We start from the raw sequence: 21765 nt of genomic DNA, 5'->3' as shown, positions 1-21765 counted from the left end.
TAAGAAAGACACAGGTAACTACAAGCCTCTCAGTGTCACCTTGGTGCCCAGCAAGCTCATGAAGCAGATCCTCCTGGAAACTGTGCTCAGGCACATGGAAAATAATTAGGTGATTGGTGACAGTCAACATGGCTTCAATAAGGGCAAATTGTGCCTGAAAAATTTGGAAGTCTTCTACGAGAGGGTTACAGCACTGGTGTAAGGGAAGAGCATCTGCTCAGACTTGTGCAAAGCATTTGATGCTGTCCCATGAAACACAGTTGTCTCCAATCTGGAGAGATGGGGATTTGGCAGATGGACAACTCAGTGGAGCAGGAATTGGCTGGATGGTGGCACTAGAAGACCTGTGGTCATCTGTTCAATGTCCAAGTGGAGACCGGTGAGGAGTGGTGTTAAGTGGTCTTGTCTGGGGCCAGAGCTGTTTCATGTCTTTGTCAGTGACAGGGACAGTGGGATCATTCTCAGCATTCTCAGCAAGTTGGCTGATGACAACAAGCTGTCTGATGTGGTCAACATTTGGGGGGCAGGGATGCCATCCAGAGAGATCTGGGCAGGCCAGAGATGTTCAACTAGGCTAAGTGCAAGATCTGGCAGTTGAGTTGGGGCACTCCCAAACACAGATACTGGCTGGGTAGAGGATAGATTGAGCAACACAGAGGAGACAGGCTTGGGGATTTTGGTGGAACAAAGAGCTGAACATGATCTTCAATGTGTCCTTGCAGCCCAGAAAGCCAACTTGTCCTGGGCTATACTTGTAGCAGTATGGGCAGCAAGGGAAGGGAGGGGATTTGGTGCCTCTACTCCTCTTTGATGAGACCCTACCTGGAGTGCTGCATCCTGCTCTGGGACCTCCAGCATGGCAGGGACATGGACCTGTTGGAGCAAATCCAGAGGAAGCTCACAAAGATGATCAGAGGGCTGCAGCATCTCTCTTTTGAAGACAGGTTAAGAGAGCTGGGGTTGCTCAGCCTGGAGAAGAGAAGACTCTGGGGAGACCTTACAGCAGCTTCCAGTATCTAAAGGGGTCTACAAGAAAGCTGTCAAGGAATATTTTACAAGAGAATGTAGCAGTAGAAGGTGTTAATGATTTTACACTGAAAGAGTATAGATTTAGATTACGTATTAGGAAGAAATTCTTTACAGGGAAGGGGTCAAAGCACCAAGCCTGCCAAAGTTCAAGAAGTGTTTGGACAATGCTCTCAGGTGCATGGTATGATTCTTGGGGTTGTCCTGTGCAGGGGCAGTAACTGAACTGGATAATCCTTGTGGTTGCCTTTCAACTCAGGTTATTCTATGATTCTATGCTGTGAGGCTGGTGAGTCACTGAAGCAGCTTGCCCAGATAACTGGTGAATACCTTATCCCTGAAAGTCTTGAAATTAGATGGGGTTTTGGACAACCTGCTCTAGTGTAAAAGGTTCCTACCTGTGGTGGGGAAGATTTCTTCCAACTCAAAACATTCTGTAACTCAATGGGAGCAAGATGCAGCTATCTCTCCATCTGCAACTATTAGAGTAAATTGCCATAGACTAGAAGTTGCACCATTCCTCAGCCTCCAGAACAAGCACAGGGTACAGCTGTCTCCCACCCAGGGCTTTCTCAAGGGGAAAGGTTTAAGCAGGTCTTTTCTACTGTGGCCTTGGCCATATGTCCAGTGCTTTGGCTCACAAAGCTGACCAAACTCCCAGCAAATACGTAAAGGCACATGCATAAGCCATCTGCGCTTTGGTTTTGGGCGTTTCAGCCCAATGGGAGATCAAAGTCCATGCAGATGAGTCACATTTACAGTGTAACGAGATGAACCTCCATCATGGAGCACGCTGCTTTTGCCTTGCCAGTTGCAACATGCTGTGCACCCACAAGCATTAGCTTTGCCCTTTAGCTTGCAAGATCTGTGGCCCAGAAGCTGGACAAACATGCAGCTTCCACAGGCAGACACAGCTTTAACTGCTTTCTTATTCCTGTCTGCACCTCCAAAACAGCACATGTCTAAGCTACTCTCAACCATTCCAGGACTGAGTCAGAAAAAAATAGATATAGCTGCAAAAATGCATTTAGTATCATCATTCTCAGAACTGAAAGCAGCACTGGGCAATCTGGCAAGTCCAAGTGCAGCAGTTTAGAAAGTGAGGGAGATTAATGGATGAGTGAGTAACTGGGGGGCATCTAATAAAGCTTTCAACAACTCATTCCCAGGATCCAGTCTGAATAGTGTTCAGACTCACAGCTGGGCTGCAGAAAGAGAGCAGGAACAGCCTCAGTGCTCACTGATGGATTTACTGGTCCCTGCAGGCATTACAGGATGCTGACCCCAAATTGCAGCTCCCTCACATTTTGAGCAGGGGAACCAGCCAAAACTGCAATGGCCACAGGTATGTTAAGCCACTACTGGGTCCCAGTGAGACCTGCCAGTATGGGTGCTTGCAAGCCCTTTAATGCCCAACACATCCCTGTTCTCTGATAACCCCTCTAGAGTGCATCCTCAGGGCTGCTGTACCACCATGGTCAGCCTGGGAGGGGGGGCAGGTCAATGGGCAAGTGGAAGGCAAATAAATCTGTCTGTGGAAGTGCCACCACAAAGGCTGGGTAGCTGGGGCATGGAGCTGCCTGATGGATGCTGACCATTGCTGTCTGCGCTCTGGGCAGCACACACAGATCTCTCTTCCCCATTCGACCAGCCAGGGGGATCACAGACCCTGTCCTGCCTGAGGCTCATCCTTGGCCTCCCAGCAGGCACAAAGATAGCAGTGTGTGTGTCCAGGGAGGAAGCTGGGAGCTGGGCCCATTGCAACTGCAGCTGTTTGCACAATGCAGAGCGTGTTCCAGTTGCGCTCACATGCTGCAGGGGCTTGAGAGCAAGGACAACCCTCAGTTTGCACTCTTAGAAATTGCCCCATGTGAAATGCTAGAAGAAAAGGCAGCAAAACTGAATGGCCAGAACAAAATCATTCAGCCTGGACACCTGGCTAAGGAAGTTTTCCTTTGGGATGCAGACTGAGGGGAGGCTTAGACAGCCAGGTCTAATGCTAAAAAGCACAGCATGAGCTGTTTGAGCCATCGTGCTTTGCTCCCAGCCTGCAGGGCTTTAGGGTTTTGACTGAAAGGCAAACACAGATGGATAGTGGAGCTACTTAAGTGTCTAGACCAGAGGAAGTTGCAGCCCCCTAAGTGCAGGTCCTGCCTGCATGGGCATGGTTCTCAGCCAGTTCCCCTCTCCTACATCAGGCAAGACACAGGGGACTGCCACACTCTGCGAAGTGAATTCTCCTCAGGTGAGAGAGAGGACGAATTGTACACAGCCAGGGTCAAGTATTGTGCCTGCTGGCTCCTGCCAGTCACAGGGCAACCCAGGGTGGCACAGCACATGTGCTGCCATTTGCCACGTCCACAGACCTGGCAGCCTTGTGGCTTGGTGTCCAGCATGGCCTGAGCCCACTTTGAATCCAAGAAAGAATCAGGTACAGTATAACTTGCAGGCACTGTGATGGTATGGGGGCACCTTGCCATATGTGACACAGGCAAAGCCCCAGGGTCAGTGGGATGTAAACAGGAATTACCAGCTGCTAAACAGCCCTGGCCTCAACTGTTCCCCACACAGCAAACAGGATGCTGAGAGATCCTGCTGCTGCTGAGGATCCTGCTCCCACAGCTGTGAAGGGAAGGGAGCCAGAGTAACCTCCTCGTAAAGGACTCCCCTGCCCCCAAGTCTCAGTGCCATGATCTCAGCTGATGGCAGAGGGACAGAGCTAGCTTTCGTGCAGGGAAGCTTTTCTCTCCAGAGACACATTTTGAAAGCTCAGTTGGGCCTAGAAGTCTGATCAGACTATGGATCACATAGGAAGCTGTGGAGATTGTTGTGTGCATGTGCTCTTTGGCAATTGCTGGCATCAGGCAAACTCTGCTCAACTGGGGTGACAATGGGGTTACCCAAAAGTTAATGCTCCTATCCACACTGACCTCACACTGTCACCTAAGAGACAATAGCACTTATCCAGTCTAGGGTGACATCACCACCAGTGGCTGGAAGCAGACAGCTAGACAGGCAGGGAACAGGTTGAACACAGGAATATTGCCTCAAATTCATTCTCAGCCTTCAGTGATTCAGGGTATCTGAGGCTGGAAGAAGCAACTCAACTAAATACCTCATCATGTTTTGTTTTTTTTTTAATTCTTCCTTGGAATCAGTCTCAGGTTCTGACTATTCTGCCCTAGTTCTTTTCCAGATCCAATTAGCTCAAGGCCTTCTGCTGCTCCTCCAATTTACAATGGGGTGTTAAAAAATAGTAATAAAATGCAAGCCAACTCAGCCAGACCTGGATAAAGTTTCCATCACATTCTTAAAGAGATGACTATGACAATGTAGGGAAAACTAAGTCACAGCCTTGGAAAAGTAGGAAACACCAAGTAAGGTGGCTTTTCCCACTCAGTAGCTAGGGCAATGTGGGAAGGAAGGCAGTTTCAGCCAGACCATTTTATCTCTGAGGCCAGATGGCTTTAAATGCTTCCCCAGAGCTTGGAAAGGGCCAGGCACTTCTTTGAATTGCTTTGCATACCACCTCATTAGAAAGTAAAAGGGAAGAAATGAACAATCTATAACTTTGTGGCAACGGGAAACAGCTCTGTTAATCCCATTTCCTTCCCCAAGTTTACTCAGGGCAGGTCATCCAGCATCAGGGCCACATCACCTAATCTCCTTATCATTGTCCCACAGTCAGGAGCCTGGGCACCAGCCCAAAGGGCACATGCATCCTCCTAGGCATTATTGATAAATTGGAAAGGCACAGGTTTTTAAACCTACCCTGGTACACAGCTGTGATACTCCTGGCACCCAGCTTCTACTGCAGCTGAAGATCCAAGGAGTGGCCACCTCCCAGACTCAAGCCTGCATGAGCAAGGGCAAGAGGGGCACAGCACTGCTGGAGGAACAGATGAGAGAAAAAGGAAAGTGCTGCAGATAGAGAGATCCTAGGGCAGGCACTGCAAAGCCCAGGGTAGGCATTACCCTCAGTTTTCCTAGCCTTTCTGGGTAAAATGTGGGCAAATCCAAAAAAAATGGAGAGTTTCTCCCTTTCGGTCAGGGTTGGCACACGCCCCACCCACACATCCAGGATAGGGAGAAAAGCCCTGGCCAGCCATGCAGGACTCAGTGGCTTGCTATCACCTGCTCACAGCTTGGCTTGGCTGGTCCATGGGCAATCTGACAGCTCTGCCAGCAAGCTGTGATTTGTCACCTTAGTAAAAGCCTCCTGAGCTAGGGGGAGGCAAAGGGCAGGCCCTCATCCATGGCACTGTGCCACCCAGCTTGGTACAGCCCTTTCCCTCTGCCCCACTCTCCCCCAGGAGCACTACATCTCACAGCCAACTTCCACATGGTGTCCAGATGGAAAGGTCCAGATACAGCCTCACGAGAGAGTCGGGACTGTAAGGTTTCAGGGTTGCAGCACCTGCTCCTGTGCAGGGATCCCATGGCAGAAGGCAGGCTCGGGAAACACATCAGTCCAGTAGTGTTTGGTGTGTTGGTTGGACACAGAGCTCCCAGGGCAGTAGTGAGTGTCTTGGCACAGAGTCAGTGGCCAGAGTAGGGTAAAAGTTACAGAAGTTAATTGGACAGGAAAGGAATCAGCAACACCTAGCTTAGATTCCCAGACAAGGAGTGCCAAGTTTTAGCAAGCTACTGTCTGTGGACAATAAAGCCAGGTGTTCCTGTTCTGGAGCTGTGCTCATCTGGCTGCTCTGCAGACGTGGCTGGGGACATGAGCCTTTGCCTGAGTCCAACCCATCCCTGCCTTCCAGCTGGACTAAGATCCAGTCTTCAACACCTTCAAAATCCCTCCCCAGAATTATCTGGCACCCATAGAGCTGAAGGGCTTCAGGACTTGGGGAAATAGCTGTGGAAGCTGAGGAGAGGGGAAGGAAGCCAGGAGCGATGTGGGAAGCACAGACCCACCCAGCCCTCCAGGAGCCAGCAGTGCAAAGGTGCCCTGGGGCACACACAGCCAGCCAGCCTTCCAGCTCAGCCGGCGCTGCTCATCCCAAATTGATCTAGAGAGGATGCTGCCCTCTCCTGGGCCCAGTGTGACTGGCAGAAATTCAGGGAAATGTGGTGAGGCCCAAGACGAGTGCTTTGCGGGGCTCAAAATCTCACACTGGGGCTCTCAAACGTGGTGCTTTCCCGTTCCTGTCCCAGTGGACATCTCAGGGACTCTGCCCACCGAGGCTGCTGCGTCTGCGGGTGCCCTTTAAGGGCAGCCTGGGACGGGAGGAGCAGGACCAAGCTCAGCAGCTCTCCCTGAAGGACAGGGAGATGGGGAGGTCTCCTGAGCCAGTTATCAACTTTGAGATCTGCCAGCACCTCATCTTAATTATTCTCATTAATTAGTTAATTCATTTGATAGAAAAATAAGCTCGCATGCAGTTAATGAAGGAGGGTCCCGTGCCGCCCCAGCAACCCGGGCACGGTCGCCATCCCTCCACCTGCAAGGGACAGCGGGAGGCCGGAGCTCCGGCGGCTCTGGGAGGCGCTGTCCCTACGGCAGTGCCGGCCAGCCCTGCCCGGGCCGGCACCGCCTGCCGGCACCGCCTCCTGCCCGCACCTCCCGGGGCGGCTCCGCGGGCTGCCCGCCGGGGGAGCTCCGGGAGCGCTCCGGGAACGTCGGGGCTCCGGGAGCGCCGGGGGAGCTCCGGGACCGCCGGGGCTCCGAGACTGCCGGGGGAGCTGCGGGGCAGCTCCGGGAGCGCCGGGGGAGCTCCGGGAGCGCCTCGGGACCCCTCGCCCTGCCTGCACCGGTGCCGTAGCTCCTGTCCAGCGAGCCCCGGAGCTCCTGCGGACCTCGGGCCAGCGGGAGCCCTCTGGAGCCCGCTTCACCCACCGCCCCAGCATGCGGACGCCGACGGAGATGATCGTGGGGCTGGTGTTGTGCCCCTGCGGGCTCCTGCTGACACTCACGGGCACGCTGGCACCCGGCTGGAGGCAGGTGAGCCTCGTACCTGACCAGCCCATGGACGTCGTCTGGGAGCAGGGCATTTGGGACATATGCAGGGAGCGGCAGAGCACCCATGACCGCCTCTGCGGACAGGCTGACGAGCTGGGCTACTTTGAGCAGGTGCCCGTGCGGGTGGCCCAAGGGCTGATGCCCTCCTCGCTGGTGGTCACCCTGGTGGGCTTGGTGGTGGCTACCCTGGGTGTGCGCTGCTGGCAGCCGGAGCCCCGGCACCTGGTGGCCGGCGTGGCAGGGCTGGTGCTGCTCCTCTCTGGGCTGATGAGCCTCGTGCCCAGCTCCTGGTACACGCAGGAGCTGTGGGCACTGCCTGCACCACCTGGCAGCACGCTGAGCGTAGGCTACAGCTTGGTACTGAGCTATTTGGGAAGCTGTCTGGAGATCCTGGGAGGGCTGGCCCTCGCCCTCAGCTTCCATCACTGCTGCAAGGAGCGCAGGGCTCCCAAATTGCCCCCCACCCCTGTGACAGAGGCTGGGTCGTGCACCAGTAGGGCTTACAGCAATCCCTGGGATGTGCTGGAGGATGAGCAAGACAGACGGCACTGGGGGAGCAGACCACCTTGTGACTCTGACTTGTAGCCCGAGCACTGGGACAGCAGTCACCTCCCTGGCATCAAGAGCAGTGCTGGCCCCTGCCACTACAAGCCATGCCCCTCTCCTGGGGCCCCCCTGAACAGGCTGGAAACAAGAGCAAGGACCTGTTTTGAATATTTGTAATGTAACTTCATCAAAAGCCTGCTGTGCTCCAGGATCTACAACTATGCCAAAGCCATGCTGGATTGAGGACCAGAGGTGGCTCCAGTCCCTCCATACCAAGTTTACCTCATCTTCCTGTACCGTGCACAGCAGCTTGGGCAGAGACAGCTTTGGTGCTCCCATGTGCTTACATGGGAACAGACCGGTCAGAAGCATGTAACCTTCAGAGCTGGCAGTAGGGGAGGGGAGCACCTGTCTCATGTCTCTGCTCAGCTCAGGACCGTGCAAACAGCGAAATAAATGCAAAGCCATGGGTTTATGCTGTGGGATGGTTATGGGCTTTCTGCCAGGCAGGTTGGGCTGAGAGCCAGTGGGCATGGCTCACCCGACTTCCCTGTGTTTTGCCTTAAGCAGGGAGGAAAGGTTTGTTAAAAGGGCAGAGCTAGCTTTTATAGCATTTTCCCAAAGGACTTTCCCCCCTATGGTCAAAATCAGATCTAGAAGAGATTTCTGCTTCCTTGAGCACAGCCACTTCAGGGTGCAGTAGGGAGGGTGGGGAGGGAGGAAGATCACAGAGAAAAAAAATAGCATTTATTTCCCCTTTCAAAAGTAGCTTGGTGTGAGGCGGTAAAACTGGTCTCACTGGTTTGTAAGGGACACTCAGGAGGTCAGAACTGCACTATGAAATCTTTCTCAGCCCCCTGCATTACAAGGTAAGAGCCAAGTGAGCTTCCTTGTAGAGTTATTTGGCCAGATTCTTATACCAGGCGAGCCCAAAGCACTCTGGTCAGCAAGCTAAGCCTTGCTACAGAGGGACAGTACTCAAGGGACAGTCCCAGAGACTTACTGATAAACCTCCCAAATGTTTTTTGTCTGTATTCTTATGTTCCCTGGGTCTTTCTAGGTCTCTAGAAAGGGCAAACCAATCTCCCCTTCCCAGCCCACACACAAAACACAATGGCACAAGAGATGCTGCACAATGTTCCTTTATGAAAATACGGTGTTCTTGTGAGATGGTCCTTTCCTCAGCAGGGCTGGCAGCTCCTGCAGAAATCAGAGATGGGTGTATCAGGGGCGAGCTTGACACCTCTAAGCCCACCCCACACCTTAGCACAGGGGGTCCAGCCACAGCCAGAGTGGGACAGCCCTCTCAGACTCTAGGCACCCCTGGTCTTGCCCCTCTCCTTCAGCAGGAGGGCAGAGCTTGCCTCAGGAGTGGGCACCATGGGGGCACTGCAGGGTGGCTGAGGGGTCCCTAGCAGGGCCTGCTCCAGATGCTACTCACCTCTTTCCCTTCATAAGCTTCATTCACAAATGTATCACTCTTGGGGGGAAGCTCTTCCTCCTCCTCCTCGTCCTCTTCCTCTGGATCACTTTCACGGTGGTACAAGGTCAGCACCCGAGTGGAAGCAGTGCTTGAAGTCCTGCGGAGGGAGAAATGTACACTGAGAATGGCACGGCCAACTTCTAGAGATGGGGCAGATCCCAAAGTCCTGCCACAACCCCTGGTAATAACTTGCTGGGGTGACTGGAGCTTTCCATATAACTTAGGAGTGCTTCAGGACTCCACACTGTCCCTGGGCAAGGAGACTCTGTGCCTCTCTGTTCCCAGTTGTACCTGGCCCAGCTCAGCCCCAGAGCTCACCTCCTCCGCCTGTCCCGCCTCCGCATGTAGGCCAGGGCCCCCACAGCAGCAGCAGCAAGCAGCAGGAGCACGGCCACCCCCAGGACAATGGGTCCTGCCAGGGGCTGCACCTCGGCCTCCTCACAGTAGTCACCACGATAGCCCAGGGCGCAGTGGCACGTCACTCGGCCAGCCTCGATGGCACAGTCCCCGCGCAGGTTGCATGTCTCGCTGCTGCAGGGCACAGCCCCCAGCACCTCCTCTGTGCTGGGGGGTACCACGAAGGGCTCTCCATGCTCCTGCAGGCCAGGGGCTGCAGATAGGCTGGGGAGGGGCTGCTGAGGCTGGGGTACTGCTATGGATGAGACTGGTTTCTGTTCTACGTGGGACGTTCCTGATGGTGCCACTGCAGGGACCTGCGTCCCCACCTTCACCGAGGCACCTGGAGGGATGGGCATAGATCAGCATAGGCTCAGGTAAGACCCCCTTCCCGAACTGGGGGCAACTGGGTAGGCTGCTCTGTGCCCAGGACGCCCTGGCTGTGGGCAGGCACTCACAGTCAGACTCGTCGGAGCCGTCGGCACAGTCAGGTCGCCCATCACAGACCTGCTCTCTGGAGATGCAGCTCTGGAGGTCGGAGCAGGCCTGAAGCGGGGCAGGGCACGGCGGTGCCAGCGCACACGCTGCCCCGTGCACCAGGTGGTACCCGGGAGAGCAGCGGCACTGCCGCCCTGCAGGGTTGGGCAGGCAGAGCTGGGCACAGCCCCCATTGCTCTTTGCACAGCCATTGGTGCCTGCCAAAACAGCGCTGGTTAGCACGGCCACCACAAGGCACAGCTGAACCCCACAAACACCCTGGGCTGGGGCAGTCCCAGACCCACCTTCCTGTGAGAATTGGCTGTAAATCCTCATGGCTACCAGCTCCTGCTCCATTGGGAACCACCAGTTCTCAGCCTGCTCCAGCCGGCTGTGCCAGACCTTGCTGGAGCCTGGAGACACACGGGGTCAGCACCACTCCACCTCCTCCCACAAGGGTGCCTGAGATGGGAGGTGGGGGTCCCCTAGCTTGCTCTTCACCCCACAGAAGGGCAAGCCTGCACCCTACAGGGACTGTCGGAACCTCGTGTCCTAGTGCAGTAGGAGGAGCTGGGCAAAGCACAGCAAACAGACCTACCATTGGTTGAGGTTGTGCTCCAGAGCAGAAAGCCTTCTCCTATGGCAAAGAGTGAGAGACCATGCAGCCCTTCCCGCACCACCTGGAAGCGGGATCCATCCAGCTCAATACTGCTGATGGTACCTCTCTCTGCAAGGCACAGATGGAGAGGCTTCAGTGTGGTGACAGAGAGGGCTCCGGGCTGCCCCTCAGGGTTGTGCCAGGCCGTGCTTTGCCTGAGTGCCTGCACCACTGCAGTGCCCTGGCTCAGTCCTCACTCACCGTGGTCTGCCCAGTACAGCCTGGTGCCAGCACCCCCAAAGGCAAGGCCAGTGGGAGCCCGGGCTCTCCTCCAGACTGCTCTGCGGCCGGTGCCGTCCATGGCCGCACACTCCACCACGGCACCACGCCCACGGCTGCCAGCTGCCGTGACAAAGCACATGGTGGAAGCACGAGGACACAGCGCCAGCCAGGCAGCGCCCTGCAGCCCCTCGCTGAGTAGTGCCAGGGCCCACCGCCCCCTGGGAGCTGCCACATGGATGCTGGGCGGCTGGCCCCCGATCCAGTAAAGGTTCCCACTCAGCCAGTCCAAGGCTAGGGATGTCACCGTGCCCTCCACAGCTACTGCCTTCTTCCAGGACAGCCGTCCCCAGTCCTTCAGGCGCAGCAGTCCGATGGAATTGCCTCTCACTTCTGCAAAATACAAACTCTTGTCTTTCACTGCATAGTCAACGGCTGTCAGGCGGCTCACCTTGGCCAAAGGCAGGGCCCGGTGCGGGGGAAGCCCTTGGGATCCAGCGGATGCAGGCAAGTCCCTCAGGTAGACCTGGAGGAAGGAGGCAGCACTAAGATGGGAACACCTCTTCCCTGACAGCTGTGACAACAGCAACCCCCAGGGCTGGCTCCAGAGGATGGTACCTGTGTAACAGCTGCCGGTGACACCAGGAGGGCAAAGGCTGAATCGTGCACGGGCAGGCAGGTGGTCTCGTTGGCGGCCAGCATCAGCCCAGCGGGGCAGCGGCACTGCCCAGTGTGCCTGGAGCTCAGCAGGCACAGGTGGGAGCAGCCACGCGTCTCACAGGGGTTGAGGGCTGTGGGGCGCAGGGCTGGGTGCATCACCTGTGGGACAGCAGGCTCAGCCTCAGCTCTGTCAGAACATGCCAGCAGAGCTGAGCACGACTGACACCACACCTTGCTCCCATTGCCCACACACAGCCCAGCTCAGGGCAGGATGGTGAGGCAGAGATGCTCCAAGGGGACCAGAGACACTTGGCCACAGAGACTGGGATGGGGGTACAGCTCCCACTGCCTCCACACTCGGAGAACAACAGGGCTGTGCAGGATGGGAGATCAGCGGAGCTTGTATAGCAGGGTTTGGGGCTCCCCAAGAAGGTACCTGGAGTCCATGGGGCTGCCCGTGCCGTTTGAGCAGCACAGTCCTGTTCTTGCCGCTGGCCTTGTCCACCTGCTGCACAGACCACATCTTCCTCTCCGACCAGTAGAGCTGCCCCTCACACACAGCTGCCGCAAAGGGGCTCTGGACCCAGCGCAGCTTCAGGACCTGTCAGAGAAGCTGTCAGTGCTCACCCTGGTCCCCATCAGGGCCCCATCATTAGTGCCCTACCACACCTTCACACTGCTGCCATCCAGATGTGCAGAACCAACACTGCCCAGCTTCTCATCCAGCCAGAAGATCCTCTGGGTGGGGAGGTCGAGGGCCAGTGCTGTGGGCCAGCCCAGTCCCTGGGCCAGCAGCACGTGCCGCCAACTCCCATCCATACTGGCCTCCATCAACCGTGAGTGGCTCCCCACCTCTGACCAGTACATCAGCCTAGTGGGAAGAGAGGTGCGGGCCTATGGACCTGACACAGCACCATCCCAGCACCAAGGCAGCCCAGAAGAGCAGCCTGGAGCTTCCCCTCTCATCATGGGTGTATTGAGAGCTCCATGCAAGGGTAGGGGCAGGTGTCTGGGCTCTTTCTTCCTCTGTCATGCAGTCCCCACAGCACCAATGTGAGGGCCATTCCACCTCTTCCCCTGCTTCTCCCATCCTTTCCTCCTTCATGGAGGAAAATGAGGCAAGGCAGGGATGGCAAGGGGATGCCCATGTCCTCTTGTCCCAGAGACTTACCCTGCCAGAGGCTGGAGCACCAGAGAGTGAGGCTGGTCCAGGTCTCCATCCAACACCACAGTGTACTCTGGTATCCCTTGCCAGGCAGCCCCCAAGCGAGTGGCCAGCACCTGCCCTGCTACCCCATCTGTCCAGTACAGGTTCCTCCCAAGCCAGTCCACTGCTATACAGTCTGATCTCACACCTGAAATGTATCCAAGAGGCAGCATCTGTGTGCGGTGACAGCTGCACAGCCCTTTGGCATAATGCTCCCAGCCCAGGTCCCTCCATCCCAGGAGCTCTGGGTTCCTCCTGACCTTGCTCCCACTAGCACTTCTCCACCTAAGGGATCACAGCTTGGCACCCCACTGCAGCCTGGATACTGCTCATTGTGGGAGCCAGCCCTGCTAACTCCATGTTGTCACAACCCACCTTTCACCAGTGTGCCTTTCTTTCCCGAGTTCCCAAGGTCCTGCCAGCGGATGCTCTCTGTGGCCAGATCCATCCAGAAGACTTTCCTCTCCACCAAGTCATAGTCAAGTGAGAAGACAACGCGATCCTTGTCAGTGGCCAGCACCACCTCCTCATGCCCACTCCGCAGGCCGTAGGACAACACCTCGGATTGCACGGCCACCAGCAACTTGGGCTCTGGTCCTGGGGCAACACAGAGCCATACAGACCCTGCTCAGCACTAGTAGCCCCATGGTCCCAGCACATGCAGGCAAGGAACGCACAGCACTCACAGGCATTGGCACTTGCTGAGACTCAGCCCGACCACACAGGATGTTCTCAGATGGATTTTATGACCAGCCATTCACAGGACTACAAGGCTTCCCATGGGCACCAGACACAGGAGGACAAGTACTCACCAGCCCCTGGTGTATCTTAGAGGGCCAGGGATCCTCAGCACAGCTTGGCCACCCCAGGACTTACCAGTGAGTTTGCAGAAGTGGCCGTCGGGCTCCAGCAGGTAGCCAGGGAGACAGCCACAGCTGTAGGACCCTGGGGCATTGAGGCATGTCTGGCTGCAGGCTCCCTTGCCCCACTCCATGCACTCGTCTATGTCCTGGCAGGACAGACCATCCTCAGCAAGCCGATAGCCTGGGCCACACCAGCACCTCTGTGGGGAAAGGGACCATCAGCTGCCAGCCCTGGGGACACAAGGCTCCCTTCTGCAGCTGAAGCAGGGCATTATGGCATGATAAGCCCCTGCCCCAGGGCTTCTGGCACTCACAGGGCCCTGGGGCGAGGGGTAGCAGAGATGAGTGCAGGACCGCTGGCAGGGCACAGAGCAGTTCCCCCCCTCGTCTGAGCCATCCGCGCAGTCCTGCCGGCCGTTGCACACCAGGGATGCATTCAGGCAGGACCCCAGCCCACAGGGGTACTCGTGACTCTGGCAAGGAGCAGGGTGGCCTGCAGGGACACGTGGGGAAGGCTGCCCTGAGCCTCATCCACCAGCTCCTTTTGCTCATTTGGGGCAGATTTAGCTGCTCCCAGAGGCTGCCCAGAGCTCACTGCAGCCACATTCAGAGCTGTGCCAGTAGCCTGACTTCAGGCTATATTAAAGGCCACTGGCTTCTGCAGGGAGAACAGCTACTCAGGACCTGGAGCCACCACAGCTGCTGGGAATAGGCAACCAGCAAATGGGGCCCTTCACCTCAGCAGACACCCATCTCCCTCTGTGCTGGGCACCCACCGACCACCTCTGGGTGAGAAATAAAATAAAGGTGTTGCTCACAGCCAGCCTCATCACTGCCATCTGTGCAGTCAGTCTCTCCATCACAGTGCCAGACATCAGGGATGCACTCATGGCCATGGGAGCAGCCCCACTGCCGGTCCGCACACAGCTCTTCCTCCCCAGGACAGCCCTGCAAGGCAGAGGGTCAAAAAAGCTACCCCTGCCCTCCCAGGCATGAGTAGGGACAGGCTGTGTCCCCACTGCTCCACTCACCTGCTCGTCTGAGCCATCCCCACAGTCAGCAGCACCATCACAGCGCCAGGCCTCCGGCACACACTCCCCACTGTGGGAGCACGTCACCTCACCCTCACGGCAGAGCAGCGGCCGGGGCACAGCACAGCCCTCCTCATCCGAGCCGTCCCGGCAGTCGTGGTCACCATCACAGCGCAGGGCCAGGGCCACGCACTGCCCACTCCGACAGGAAAACTCAGCCGGACCACACTCCTTCAGCACTGTGGGCAAAGGCCAGGGCTGAGCAGGAGCAATGTCCCCCATCCTCTGCCCTGGGCAGTGCCTGCTCCTGGACCCACAAGAAACCTGGTGCATCCACCTGTAGGGCAGGCAACCACAGCAGTCCATCCCATCCAGCCCCAGGGTCTTACCACAGCCCTGCTCATCGGTGTGGTCCAGGCAGTCAGCATGGCCATCACACAGCCAGCTCCTGGGGATGCAGCGGGTGGCAGCGTCACAGCGCAGGGCACACTCCTGCGTGGGGGTCCAGCAGCCCATCTCATCCGAGCCGTCGGGGCACTGTGGCACCCCATCGCAGCGCTCTCCCGCCCCGACGCACACGGCTCCGCTCGCACAGTGGAAGGCCCCTGGGGAGACAAGGGGCTTTGCACTGCCTGCGGAAGGCAGCCAGGGTGCCCAGACCCTCTGCTAGCTCTCCAGCGACCTAGGAAGGCCCCACAAGTGACAAGACTTGGTCCCTCCTAGACAGTGCATCGCCAGCAGCCTAGGTCCTGAGCAAGGCGATTGCAGCAGTCTCAACTCAGCCACATCTAGGCCACTATGAGCAGTGAGATCAACTCCATCCCTTTTCCAACAGCACTTCAAGCCCAGTGCCAAGCTCAGAAGGAACCAGTATGTTGCATCACAAGCATCAGAGCCCAGGACACAGACTTTACCCAAACCTCCCCACTTCAGCCAGAAGCCCTGGCACAGGGTGACCCAGCTGCACAGGAGACAGAAGAATGGCTCCTACCTGGAGTGTTGCAGAGCTGGGCGCACCCATCCTCATCAGAGCCATCTGCACAGTCCTTCTCCCCATCACACAGGTACTCCTGGGCCACACACCCAGTGCCATCACGGCAGGGCACGTGCGTGCGTGAACAGGACAGATGGAGAACTGGGGTCAGGGGGTGTGCAGGGCTGGACCAGAGGGGTGGGGTAGGTGTCCCTACCCATGCAGAACTGTTTGAGCGTGGGGTGGTAGTGGTCGGCTGTGGGGCAGTGATCTTAGTTGTAAGAGGTCGAGTGGTGCTGGTGGCTGGCTGCACAGTGGTAGTCTTGGTCAGTGTGGTCCGGGCAGTGGTTGGTGCAGGTGTGGCCTTCTTTGATGTAGACTGTCTGGTGGTGGTTTGTGATGTGGTAGCCTTGCTGGTTGGTGCAGGAGTAGTGAGTGCAGCAGTGGTCTGCCTTGGCGGTGGTGCTGTGGTGGAGGTGGTAGGCTGAGCAGTTGTGGTTGTGGTTGTCCTCATAGTGGTGGTCACAGGTGGAAGGAGTGGCACGGCAGACTCTTTGCTTGGTGGCACTGGCAGAGGATTTGGGATTTATTTGGGCTGTGCCCTCCCCACACTCCAGGCACTTCCCAGAGCACCCCCCATGACCACCAGTAGCCAGGTACCCTGCCACAGCTCAGAGCAGCACGGGCCACCCAGCCCCATCAGGTATAGCAGCAGTGCCAGGCACAAGGCCATGGCCACTCTCACCTGCCTGCAGCTCTGAGCCCACGAAGGCCACCACTCCCTGCACGCCTGCTGCCGGCATGGACAACACGAGGGCCAGTGTCCTCCGGTCCCACAGCAGCAGAGCTGTCCCATTTGCTGACACCAGGTATGGCTCAAAGGCGGCCACGAGGCCATGGGACCAGCTGGGTGCCAGCGTGACTGCTTGCCGCTTGGTCAGACTCAGCGCCTGCAGGCCTGTGAGGTAGAGGCATGGTAGGACCTGGAGCCTGCCTGCACCCCTCATGGCTCACCCTGTGCCCCACAACCCACAGCTATATCAGGGACCTCATGGCTGAGAGCAAGATCTCAGCCACTGGACAGAGTCTGCCCCATGAGCATCCCGCTGCCCAGGCAGGGACCTGCTGCCTGTAGGGCATGGCTAATCACTCCTGCCTACACCCACCATCTCCACTCCCTGCTCCAGATACCACCAGGTCTCACCCAGGGCTGAGCTCCAGAGCACGCTGAAGGCTTTGCTGTCCATGGCCGCAGGCAGGTCTCCAGGCCACGTCTCATTCCAGACATCCCACGGAGCACCCCCCGCCAGGCTCAGCGCCTGCAGGGGCTGCCCTCGGGCCAGCCAGTACAGAGCACCACGCTGCCAATCCAAGAAGAGGTGCTGGATGCTGCTGCGGGCACGGTGCAGGATGCGCGGGGACATGTCAGATGTCTGGGTCACGCCGATGTCCCTCCGGTTACACGCGAGCCAGTACAGGTCCCCCGAGCGGATGTCCACACGGGCAGAGCAGACTTGGCAAGAGCAGGCAGGCGAGCAGTTACGAGGCTGTCCTGTGACCCTGCACCTCTGCCTGGGTGCCCCTAGACCCTAAACCCAGGGCACAGCTGCCCACTGCCTCGACATGGCCTCCCTGTGGGCACCACCAGACCACTGTGCTCTGCAGCCAGGAGATCCTCAGGCTTCAGGGAATATCAGGAAGGGGAGTGTGCTCTCTATCACCCCATAGGGTCTTACCTGGCAGCCCAGTCACAATGGCCTCTCTCCTGCCAGGGTGGCCCACGACACGCAGCAGAGTCCCACGGTCATCTGTCCCATAGAGCACTGACCTCTGCCAGTCCACATCTTGCAGGTGGAAGGGTTCCTGCCATTCCTGCACCTGTTTGGTGTGTGCTCCAGGGCCCACATGCACCAGGGAGATGGCCTTTCCCGATGCATACACAATGGAGAGCTCTGCAGGGCATAAGGGCAGTGTGTGAGCACAGCCCCAGGGACACTGGTCTTGGTCATCAGAATGAGCCAAGACAGAAACGTCACAGCACTGGTGTGTGCTGGGAACTTCATCCCACCAAAGCCACAGCCCTCTTATGGCCCTCCTCCAACTCCCATACGGATGTATACCATCCCAGAGAGTGGTATACACCCTACTCACCTGCACACTTCCCCGAGGGCAGGAGGAAGAGGCCCTCTGGACATGCACACTTGTAGCCCTGAGTATGCACAGGGGACAGGAGGCAAAGATGACTGCACAGGCCCAGAGCGCATGCAGCAGTGTCCCCTGGAAGCAGGAGGGTGTTAAAAGCTCAGGCAGTCATCTCTCCCAATCCCCAAAAACCACAGACTGTCCTGGGGCTGGAATCAGGATAGCGATGTCGCATGAGTTAAGGGGGCTCAGATCTACCCAAAGCCATGGGCCTTGGTAGCTTTCCTACAGTTTTATAGGTCCCTTCTGTACCAGCCCCTCATCACAGAACCAGGCAAACCATTGGGCAGGACCTGGTGAGCTCCAGGATCAGTGAGCCTTCCCTAGCATCCAGGGATGTAGTGAGGGCTGCTGCCATGCTGCCAGCCCTGCAGCACCTGCAGGGTACTCACTGGGAGGCTGCTGCAGTGCATGCAGCACAGTGAAAGCTGAGATTGAGGCATGGAGCAGAACTGCATGCTCCTGAGGAGAGGCCCAGGTGGCTGACACCAGCTCTGTGCCATCAGTCCAGAAGAACCGGCTCTCAAACACGGCCAGGCCCAGCGGCTCCGCGTGGCTCCGCAAAACAGCGTGGAAAGAGTGGCGCCCGCTGCCATCCACCCGCAGCGTCTCGATGGACTGGGGACAAGGCAAGGCACGGTGGCCATGTGGCATCCCCACACTGGCCCTTCTCCTCCCAGACCTAGGCACTGCTCCCCCCCCATACTTCGGCCATGGACACAGGAGAACCAGAGCCATGCTCCCAGCTCCCACCTCATCATCTCCCTGGGCACGAGAGAGCCCTGCTGTCCCTCATCCCTACCTCCTTGTACTCGCTGATCCAGTACAGCCTTCCAGCCACATGGTCCAGGCACAGCCCCACAGGCTCCTCCATGGACACAACCGTGAGCTCCCGCCGGTTTGAGCCATCCATGCCAGCTGCAGCAATCACTGTCCGGCCCCTCTGTCCACGGTTGATCCAGTACAGGGACCTGGGGGCAGGCACTCAGCACTCATTTCACAGCATAATACCAGTGCTGCCATAGCCTCACAGCAGGCATCACATGGTCAGCACCAGCATCGCAATCCCAGAAGCCTGGGCCAACCCAGGCTCATTCACTGCTCACCTTGCAGCTGGATGTACTGTCAGCTGCTCTGGTGCAATGTCCTTGCCCAGCACTGTCACGTAACCCCGGCCATCACCCAGCCCTGCACAGATGGCTGGAGGATGGCTGCTGGCCCAGTACAGCTGCCCTGTGAACCAGTCCACAGAGATGCTGTTCACCTCTCTGGCATCTGTAGAGACAAAGCAGTTTTAAGGCACACCTGCCCAGGCTGTGTGGCAAACTCAGGCTGCCCCTTCCTCTGTATAGGAAAAGCAGTACTGGGTTGGCAGGCCAGCTCTCAGCACCCATCTCAGCCCTGTTACAGCACCCAGCACGCTCAGTCCTCCCCACCTGCATAGAGAGGCTGTGTGCCTTTCCCTGGGTGGTGAACACGGAGCTCTCCATCCTCTGTCAGCCAGTAATAGGTTTCTCGGAGCAAGTCATACACCAGGGCACGGGGTTCAGTCTCAGTGGAGAGCAGGGGTCGGTAGGCTTGGGTCCGTACATCCAGAAGGGCCAGGTCCTGCCCCACAGCCACCAGGATATGTGTTGCATTGTCTGTCAGGGTGAGAGGAAAGTCATTCATTAACTGGGGACATGGCTAGCTAGGTGCACAGCCCAGCCCTCAGCCGACCTGGGCTCCTCTCTCTCCCTACCTGCCACTTCACAGGTGGTGCCATGCCGCAGGGTGTAGCCCTGGAGACAGGCACAGCTGAAAGTGCCTGGGGCGTTGGTGCACAGCTGGCTGCAGGGGCTGTACTCCAGGGAGCACTCGTCCACATCTGCATGGAGAGGTGGGGTCGGCAGCCTGCCACAGAGCTGCTCCAGACAGCATTGTCCCTACTCCCCTGGGACTACAGGAAAGCTCTCTAGATACCCTCAGCCCCAAAATGCACCAGCTGCTGCTGGGATATTATCTAGATACAATCTTTATGGGACCAGGTGTGACACACAGGCAGGAGCAGGGCAGAGGCAGGTGCTCCCCCAGAAGCACAGGCACCATGGAGACACTATCGGTGGCCAAGGCCACATGTGATGGAAGCACATGCACCCTGACCTCTCCTTACCAGCACAGCTTTGCCCATCTGCCTGCAGCGCCCAGCCGGCCCCGCAGGAGCACTGCACTCCCCAGTGCGTGTCAGTACACGTCTCCGCACAGCCTCCGTTGCGTACAAAGCAGCTCCGACCTGTGGGGACGCAGCAAAGGGTGACAGGACAGCTCTGTGGCTCCCCTCCCCCTGGCCCCACCCAGACGGGCAGCAGCCAGCAGCTGCGTGTAACTTACCACATGTGCTGGGCTCATCCGTGCCATCCAGGCAGTCATCCTTGTCATCGCACATCAGGGACTCCAGGATACACTTGCCCTCATCGCACCGCACCATGCCAGGCGTACAGGGGGCTATGGCACACACAGATCATGGGTCCCAGACTCGTGGGGAGGCCCCACAAAGCATCAACAGCTTCCTGGGAAGCTTGCCACCATCCCAAGGGAAGGTGGGGCCCAGGAAAACAAAGTACTCCCTAATTCACACATGGCCCAGACAGGTCTCGCTCTACTGAGGGGCATCCAGTGCTCTTGCTTACCGCAGACATCTTCATCTGAGGAATCACCACAGTCGTCAATCCCATTGCACTTCCACTCAGCCATGATGCACACCCTGTTCCTGCACTGCCACTGCCCAGGCAGACAGGGCTGCTGGGGACACCCCTCCTCGTCCCAGCCATCCTCACAGTCTTGGTGCCGATCACACAGCTCCCAGTGCGGGATGCAGTGGTGGGTGCCAGGACACTGCACCTTCTTTGTCCCACACACTGAGGAAACAGTGCTGCACTCACCAGCCTGCTCTGCATCCCCAGCCTCCCCCACTCAGCCCCCCTCAGCAGAGAGTACACACCACAGTCCTGCTCATCAGAGCCATCCAAGCAGTCAGCAGCACCATCGCAGCGCCAGCTGCTAGAAACACACCGGCCATCATCACACTGCCAGACATGGGGATCCCCGCCACAGGCAACATCTGCAGGGACAACAAACAGTCACTGGGACCTACTGCTATGGCAGAGCAACGAGGGTCTGCTTCATCCTGGCACAGGACAGGTGCTGGCAGTGCCCAAGGAGCATATGTGCCAGGATGTGTTCTCTTGCCACAGATATTCCCAAGAATCTCTGGAGCACATATGTCCTCGCAGGACACAGGCAGAGCCAGCAAAGACCGAGGTGCCTCTGACCTGTCCTGCCCCACCACTCCCCAGAGCACCAGGGCCCCGTGATGACTGTGCAGCCCAGCCCATGACACCGGATGAGTGCCACTCACCGCACTGCTCGTCCGTGCCGTCAGGACACTGCTGCTCGCCATCGCAGAGCCAGGGAACGGGGATGCAGCCGGAAACGCAGGCGGCCTGGCGTGAGGCCGCACACGTGGGGCTGGCAGCCGCTGCGGGCAAGAGGGAGCCGGGCCCGGGATCAGGCGGGGCGGCCGCACCGGGGATCCACCCACACAGCCCCGCTGCAGCTCCCTGCCTGGGGGTCCCGGCATAGCCCGGCGCGGGGAGGGACCGGTCCCATCTAGGGGCACCTCTGGATCTCCTCTGGGGCTAGAGGGAGAATTGCACCTCTCGTCCCCGCTCAGGGAAGGCAGGGACCCCCCCAAACCAGCTAAGCAGCAGTACAGGGTGACAAGTATGCCACAGGATACACCACCGGGAGATGAGTAGAACAGGGACATCCTCAGTGGCAGCCCCCCCGCCAGTGCCCATCAAGGGGGGATGAGCAAGCTTCCCAGACGTGGCGGGCGCCCACCGCAGCCCCTCGGGATGAGGCAGGGATTTCCCCCCCCACCGGCCCACCCCCCTCGGTCATGGCTCACGGGCGCGGCGTGTCCCGGCGCCAGCGGCGCTCCCGGCCAGCGGCAGCAGCGGCGGCAGGAGGATGCTGAGGAAGACGAGCGCCCGGCGGAGCGGCGGCGGGGGGCGGCCC

At 58.0% G+C, this 21765-nt stretch overlaps 2 protein-coding genes across 2 annotated transcripts; one reads left to right on the top strand and one right to left on the bottom strand.

The window, feature by feature from the left end:
- The first annotated feature begins 6614 nt into the window (after positions 1-6614).
- On the top strand, positions 6615-8012 carry CLDN23 (claudin 23). Its single transcript, XM_015625868.3, has one exon. It carries the CDS (start codon positions 6878-6880, stop codon positions 7574-7576), a length of 699 nt encoding a protein of 232 aa, XP_015481354.1. The 5' UTR covers positions 6615-6877; the 3' UTR covers positions 7577-8012.
- Positions 8013-8663: 651 nt separating this feature from the next.
- On the bottom strand, positions 8664-21758 carry LOC107202733 (low-density lipoprotein receptor-related protein 1-like; the record flags this gene model as incomplete). Its single annotated transcript, XM_015623654.1, has 33 exons — positions 8664-8737; positions 8979-9117; positions 9339-9759; positions 9875-10111; positions 10199-10306; positions 10492-10620; positions 10753-11296; positions 11389-11589; positions 11867-12031; positions 12100-12301; positions 12602-12785; positions 13013-13234; positions 13514-13700; positions 13815-13993; positions 14319-14448; positions 14532-14770; positions 14921-15136; positions 15523-16071; positions 16250-16462; positions 16709-17017; positions 17241-17456; positions 17656-17781; positions 18099-18324; positions 18509-18677; positions 18813-18981; positions 19143-19349; positions 19448-19573; positions 19859-19978; positions 20077-20190; positions 20376-20603; positions 20687-20806; positions 21104-21223; positions 21656-21758. Coding segments are annotated over 33 exons (6675 nt in total), but the record flags the coding sequence as incomplete, so codon positions are not given.
- Between the last annotated feature and the right edge of the window lie 7 nt (positions 21759-21765).

The sequence above is a fragment of the Parus major genome, chromosome 4 (genome assembly GCF_001522545.3).
Source record: "Parus major isolate Abel chromosome 4, Parus_major1.1, whole genome shotgun sequence".
Lineage (NCBI taxonomy): Eukaryota > Metazoa > Chordata > Aves > Passeriformes > Paridae > Parus > Parus major.
Note: the sequence above shows the minus strand (reverse complement) of the source record. Positions and strands in the feature narration are given on the sequence as shown.